General features: G+C 39.7%; 1 protein-coding gene across 1 annotated transcript; it reads right to left on the reverse strand.

Annotated features, from left to right (window-relative positions):
• Positions 1-252: 252 nt before the first annotated feature.
• Positions 253-4,020, reverse strand: LOC110018998 (DNA topoisomerase 1-like). The gene is made up of 6 exons (XM_020716514.1): positions 3,615-4,020; positions 3,438-3,527; positions 3,263-3,352; positions 3,015-3,161; positions 2,855-2,925; positions 253-565 (listed from the first exon to the last, which is right to left on the reverse strand). Exons 1-6 carry the CDS (start codon positions 3,849-3,851, stop codon positions 253-255), a joined length of 948 nt encoding a protein of 315 aa, XP_020572173.1. The 5' UTR covers positions 3,852-4,020.
• Positions 4,021-7,292: the final 3,272 nt, after the last annotated feature.

Genomic DNA, 7,292 nt, shown 5'->3' on the forward strand with positions numbered 1-7,292 from the left:
GAGGGGCCTTCATGAAATGGTCCTTGTTTTGAATGGTTTGTACTAGCTCAACCATTGACACATTTAGGGGTGTCGAATTTTGCATCTCTTGATATACATGTGGTCGCTCATAATATCGAGTCGGTCGTTGGTCAGAACGATGCTTTCAACCTCTGTTGCCTTGGTTACCTCTCTGGTCATCCCGAGATCGAGGGTTGTTAGTTGGTCTTCGATTGCCCTTGGCCTCCTTCCGTCATCTCGACCCTTTGGCTTCTAAAACAGACGACCAAATGACCCTGGTTTAGTTTTCGAAAAGTCCATAGGGTCTTCCTCAGCATCAATGTGGTTGTTAGCCAATTCCAAGACCTCCCCGAAAGTCTTTGGTTTGAGTAGATCTGGTTGTATCAGAATCCCTTGTTGTGGATTTCCTGCTTCAGGGCGGTCCAAGCGATGAGGCTCCGGGTTCTTTACCTCCAGCATTTTCTTCTGGAAGTCAGTGATGTAAGCCCGTAGGGTTTCATTCTCTCCCTGTCGGATCTGGAGAAGGGTCTCAATATCCTTGGCTTCTGCACGTTGATGAAGTGCGCTAAGAAGAGGTTTCTGAATTCGTAGTAGGATGGGATGATTCTATCTGGCAAGCTGTTAAAACCTCCTTTAGCGTGGTCAGAAAGAGTCGACGTTTCATAGCATCGTTGATCTGTAGAACTTCAAACGACCATGTGGTCCGTCGACTGCTCTTCCCCTTATAAGGATCAAGATGGGGAATCCTTAGCTTCTCCGAGGGTATAGTTTTTAGGATTCGTCAAGAGAAGGCCTCACCTACAGTCGGTCATGTGGGTGCTCCTGCTCGATCCGCCCAGAGTTTGATCATCGGCATTGATGAAGTACTGTCGGCGGGCTGTGAGTCCCCCCGGACTTCGGTCGGTCGGTTGCTAAACTGACTGTCAGGTGCAGAAGAATCTTTGTGAGGAACTTTCTGAGAGCGAGTTCCTCGAGATTCTCCTTCTTAGAGTGGTAGTTGAAAGTTCCTTTGAGTTATGGCCGCTTGAAGGGCCTCGAACCAATCTATTATCTGCGCTTGCAACACTTAGACCTCTTTTCATACTGTTTTTCTATTGAATTCCATGGGTACCACGTCCCTCTGCAAGGTTTCTCCTTCATTGTTGGCTCTGTTTCTCGTATGTGGGATGTTCATGCTAGAGAGTTGGAGCCGGGAGAAGGAGAGTAGGAGAGGAAGAGAGAGATCGACAAAGAATTCTCGAGAGAAGAGTCGAGAGGAAAAGTCCCTTTATTTATTGTTAAGCCTCTTATTTATAGAAGACCTTTTTTGTACAATTACATAAAGGAGGGTGAAAATCACTCTTAATTGCCGAAAGGAGAGAGCAATTATGAAAGCTGTCATTAATGCATTTAATACAAGATTCACATGATTTAATGTTGGATTCGTATTGCAGTTTAAATTTGACTATGATGGCTATTAATTGATCGACATATTTGAGTTTGTTCGACCGAGGCGAAAGGTCGAATGACAGTCGTTCCTACCAAAGCAAAGCAGGTCGATCGTTCAGTTGCGACCGAATGCTCCTGCACCTTAAGTGGCTTGTCGATATGATCCATCGACACTGTGTGTTGATTGACTTTGTCCGAGTGGTAATTTCATCGAATGGTCGGTTTGGATCATGTTCCTCTAGTTCGATGTTTTGATTGCCTAACCATCATCCCTAACAGTAAGATCACTTTGAGATTTGTGCTGACAATTTTGGTGCATACACTAACTTTCTCTGGAAAGATTAATTCTGTTAGAAAACTAAGTTCATCAATCACCTTTCCTTCCAAAATTTTGGTAGCCAAATTAAAAAACACTAGATGCATGACATGACTTCATTGGACCAAAAGAAAAAAAAATAGATCGAGTTTATCATAGTACATATAAAAGACAAAACCCAAATCAAGTTAGCTACATGGCAATGAAGAAACTGACCATTTTACCAAATCATATTCCTAAGTTTTGAAGTAAACTAAACATCTTATAATTTAACACAACTACTACCAGATACTCTCGTTGGGCACTCGCATGCCCAAGTGGAGCAGGCCTTACTTATAATTTAACACAACTACTACTAGATACTCTCGTTGGGCACTCGCATGCCCAAGTGGATGATAATCAAAATATTGGATGCTCAAATTAACACTAGCCCAACATTTATGTATTTATATCACTAAATTAAATAAAACACAATCATTTCAAGAGGTTCTCTTGACCATTGAAAAGTTCAATTTTGGGACATCATGTTAAGCAAAAAATGTTCCATATCTCATTCAATAAAGCACAAGCATTTATAGGGCTGTCAAGTAATATGGAAGCTTGAAAACTTGGATATTGGGACATCATGTTGAGCAAAGAATGTAACATCATCTCATTCATTCATTTTCCATAAAATGACCTACACCTATGACCAATATAAATTAGACAACCCTTATGCCAATTGCATTCGAATATGTGGAAAATCGCCGATAAAAGAATGTTATTCTCCTTCTTCTTTATCATTTACTTTTAATACCATTATTACAAAGGTGTTTCTACGTTCTTTACCGGTAGATATGATAATATTTGAAAATAATATCCCTTGTGAAATTCAAGTCTCATTATTTCTAATACATGACGTTTCCCTCTGTGCACGAATCGCATTATCGGAACTAGTGCATCATAGCTCAATGAATGACTAAAAAAAGTACTCCCTATAAGCTGGGAACTAGAAAACATTCATGAACACTAGATGTTATATAGTTAGTCCTAAAGCCATTCTCTGAAAACTCTGAAAACATTTAAGCAAAACAATTTATATGTCATATAAGTATGATAACATATACTAACCATATTGCAGCCATTTCGCTTGTAGGCACTTTCTCGTAAAGGGTTTCATAGAAAATCCTCAGTGGATCTCTCTGCAGCTCCACGGTAAAAGAGGTAAGCCCATTTACTCAAAATAACCACTGAAGCAATCAGTAAAAACTGAGAAGGAAGTATTCCTTACCAACTCTGGCGGGTCGTGCTTCTGACCTGGAAGTTCATACGCTTTCTTTTCTTTCTTATCATTCCTAAACTTCTCTTTGGAAGCTTCAACTTTTCTCGACTTCACCACGGTCCTCTTTTCTTCCGTCCTTTTCCTCTTTCTACTCTTCTAGAATACAAAATAATAAGGGGAAAAAAATCAGAAATATAAAGGATGATGCCACCGAAAATGCAGCAATCAAATTGGATTGAAAATGCCAAAAGAAAAACCTTATTGCCTTCATCTTCTTTTTCAGAATCCATAAGAGCTTCTTTTTTCACAATTTTAGGTTTAGAAACGTTCTTCAAAACTGCTTTTTTCTGCGTTTATATAAGTAATCAGCATAATCGAAAAAGTAAAAAAAAACAGAAGGTTGATCCTAGGGGTATAAAGAGATTAATGCACCTTCAGAGGCATTTCGTCGTCATCATCTTCGCGCTCTTCCTTCTTAACCTTAGGTGAATCAGATAACCTTTTCTTCAGACCTTCCATCTTCTGCAGTTTAGTAATCAATCACCGCAATAGAGCAATAAACAATAATGGTTTTAAAATCGACCCATCGCAAAACATTGAAGAATGTACCTTCAATGGCTTTTCGTCTTCATCATCTTCGGGCTCTTCTTTCTTCATCTTGGAATAATTGGAGGGCTTATTCTTCTTCGTCGTAGAAAAAGCAAGCGGAACATCGTCGTCGTCGTCTAACCGATCCTTGAATATCGGTTCCATCTTCTTCAAGGATTTGCGACTGATAGCAGAAATGGGACCGTCGAGGTCGTCTTCCTCTTCTTTCTTCACGGCATGCTTTGCTTCTTCGATCATTTTTCTACAGGAAAAACTCGAGAAATATCGTTCGCTTTACTGCAAACACGTAAGGGTTGTAAGCAACCGAAGAACAGGAGCTCGGAAACGTGGAAGCGAAGTGGACGGGAGAGGGTTAAGATTCACAGAAACGTGAACCGCTTTTGATTTGCACGAAACTATTTTAGGGTAAATTGCAGAAACGAAAGATTCACAGAAACGTGAACCTCTTTTGATTTGCACGAAACTATTTTAGGGTAAATTGTAGACCGCGGCGGGGAAAATGTAAATGCTAAAATTATCAATTTGAGTTCGTCAAATTCGGTTGAAAGATTTATATAGATGCCCCTAAATTCTTTTGTATTTACAAACGTAACCTAAGCTTCAATTTTTGCATGTCACCTTCCTTGTATAAATTAAAAAAAGTTAATTGTGTCATTTAAAAATTAAGATAGTAATATTTTTAATGTGAAATGAAAAATAGGGTAAAAATATATAAAACAAATTTTAGGTAAGATAGTAATATTTTTAATGTGAAATTAAAAATAGGGTAAAAATATATAAAACAAATTTTAGGTATTGGATATGCAAATATAGAAAATTCATCATCATGTAAAGGTGAAAGCTTTGGTTGTTTTATCTGAGGTTGTGGGATTATATTGCTACATCATCAATAAATTTTTATAGTTTAGCACGAACCGCGAGGCATAACAAGAATCTTGAGAAAAAATTTTTAGTAAGAAATGTTCAAACTTCGATCAAAAGTAATCTAGAGTTTCAGTTTAGATAAAATTACAATCAAACTGACTTGCTTGATTAGACGAACTCAATATTTTGTTGGGCAAGATCAGGGATAACTTTCTCCCTCATAGTTGCGCGAAAATATCCTGGATCTCTTGCTAGGCAAGATTAGGGATAATTTTCTTCTTTTGCGAACCTGAAATGCCTGTGTCAAGTGGGGTAGACAACTCCACCTCCTTCTTTCTCTCCTTGGGGCCCTATTTATTAGTTGGAGAAAGAAAAAAATAAAAAAGAGTATATAATTTGAAAAAAATAACTTTTTAAAATAAATGTAATTTTCCTTTTTTAAATAAGATAAAAGAAGAAAAAATAATATCCCATATTTTATCTTTATTAATATAATTTAAGCAAGCTTTAACGCAATTTCTTTCCAAATAAGCCTTTGTCACTCGATTATGACATCATTAAAGCACTCAAATGTCTTTTGAACGTTGTTCAATCAAGCAGGTGATCGACACATAGCGGTCGATCAAATCCTAGAAACCACATGATCGGTCAGCGACGGCTGATCGAACCCAAAGCGGGTGATTGACACGTAGCGGTTGATCAAATTAGAGAGATAGAGTAATCGACCCTGGAACTGTCGATCGAACCTAAAATTGGTGATCGGCCCAACATGGTTGATCGACCTGAAGTGCTCACGCAGTCACACATGCAATATGTGATATGATCCACATGCCAAAAATATCACGAATGACCACAAATATACAATGCAACACAAAACACTCGACAATGTGTTGGACTCGTCCTAATAACCTCGCGTAGGCAACTAGGGTTGACGCTCTTGGATCCGTGACATAGTCGCCTCCGACTTTGGCGTGGAAACGTAGAGGAGTTCGCTCTCTGATTTCTTGTAGGGGAAGTCATTCATCGTTCATAGGGCGAACTAGTTACAAAGTTTTTTTTCCATCAAACGAACTCCAGCGATCTCGCAAGATGGGCTAGCTACAAAGTTTTTCCCATCCCTTAAAATCGAACTCAACCAACCCCTCTAAGAAATGTTGGGTGTGCTAAAGTCATGGGAAACTAGGATTCCAACCCATTAGAATTTAGACCTAGGTCTCATCGAGGGAAATCACTCGGCCTCGTATAGAAATGGCCGCGCACATGAATCCTAATAGATGACTAGATCTAGGAAATCAATAGCTGACAAAAGGGAGAGTATTCGACCAGCTATGCTCACCCCGTGTAAGCGGTCAAACCCAACACACCAAAACCTAGAATAACCTACGATCGGCTAGGGGGTTGTTGACCTCACTTTTGGTTGAGGTCTAGAAAACTTCTTTAGTAGCCTAGTTATCCTATCAATATGAGAGAAGCCCACATTTCAGACGACGCTCCAACGATCCATCCCCGAGCTAGGATGAAGCTCTCCTACGACGTAGGAGAGTGGACAGCCATAAATATGAATAATTTTTTATTTTGAATAACATTTAACTAAGACATCCTTTTTATTGCTCAGGAACAGCGAAGAATAAACGAACATAAATGGAATAAAATAATTATGAATCGAGAAAGGGAGAGGAAACAAACAAACGAAGAAGAGGAAATGAGAGGTCGGTTAGGATGTGATTTCAACTATATAAATTGACTTAACTGTGAGAAGAGGAAGAGGAAGAGGAAGAGGGAGAGGGAGAGGGAGCCCGTGCACCAGCCCACAGAGAGCTCGAGCGAGAGAGAGATAGAAAAGTGAGGCTTTCCCTGATTTAAGCCAACGTGCCCTGGGAATTGACCGAAGTCCCTCAACAGAAGCCCTGGGATGCTTCTAAAGGGAGGGTGCTCTCTTTTACAGCCTCAAGGTTTATCGACAAGACCCTTTGCCATTTCAGCTACCTTGGGGGTCAAAAAGATCATACTTCATCACTCGGGAAGTGACCATCGCCTAGGCACCTGCTCCTTGACGCATAGGCCCCACGTAGGTGATTGACCAAAGAAAAATATGTTGAGATTTTCATACCTATTTTACACTGATTTTGATGATATTGCACTTTAAAGAAAGTTATTTTTGATGTTTTGTTGTAGGTATGATGAATTATGGTCATTGAAGCAAAAAGATGCAAAAAGGAGCGAATTTGAAGCGAAAAGGACCAAAATATGAAAATTTGAACTAAGCCGCTGACGGCGAGCCCAACGACGCCGACGATGAGATCTTCCCGAGAGTCCAGATCAAATAAATTCTGAAGGCCGCCGACGGCGAAATCGACGGGGGGCCCTCGAGGACGCCGACGGCGAGATCGGCGGTTATCTCAACAAATGCATTGAATATGGACGATTTTTGAAGGGATGCTTAGGCAACTCTTGGAAAAACTCTTATACAACTTTAAAAGAAGATTTTAGCCAAAAATTGAGAAGGGGGGAAACAGCGTTCAGGAGGTTCAGAGAAGTTTAAGAGCCCCAGTAGTGTGTAGAGAGTTTAATTTAGGGTTAGATTGTGAGGAATTCTTCGAGAGATTGTAAGAGTGGAGAGAAAGTGAGAGATTTCTTCCTCCTTGCCGCTTCGAAGAAGAATTCTGTGTGTAGTAAAGAAAGGAAGAGATTCAGAGGAACTTCGAGGAGTGTTCTTGGGGAGAAATTAGAGATGATTTTTTTACTTGTTGTAATTTGTATGACTTTGATTTTATATATGAATTCCGAGTTTTGTTGTGTTTTCCCCATGAGATC

Source organism: Phalaenopsis equestris, unplaced genomic scaffold (assembly GCF_001263595.1).
Source record: "Phalaenopsis equestris unplaced genomic scaffold, ASM126359v1 Scaffold000038, whole genome shotgun sequence".
NCBI lineage: Eukaryota > Viridiplantae > Streptophyta > Magnoliopsida > Asparagales > Orchidaceae > Phalaenopsis > Phalaenopsis equestris.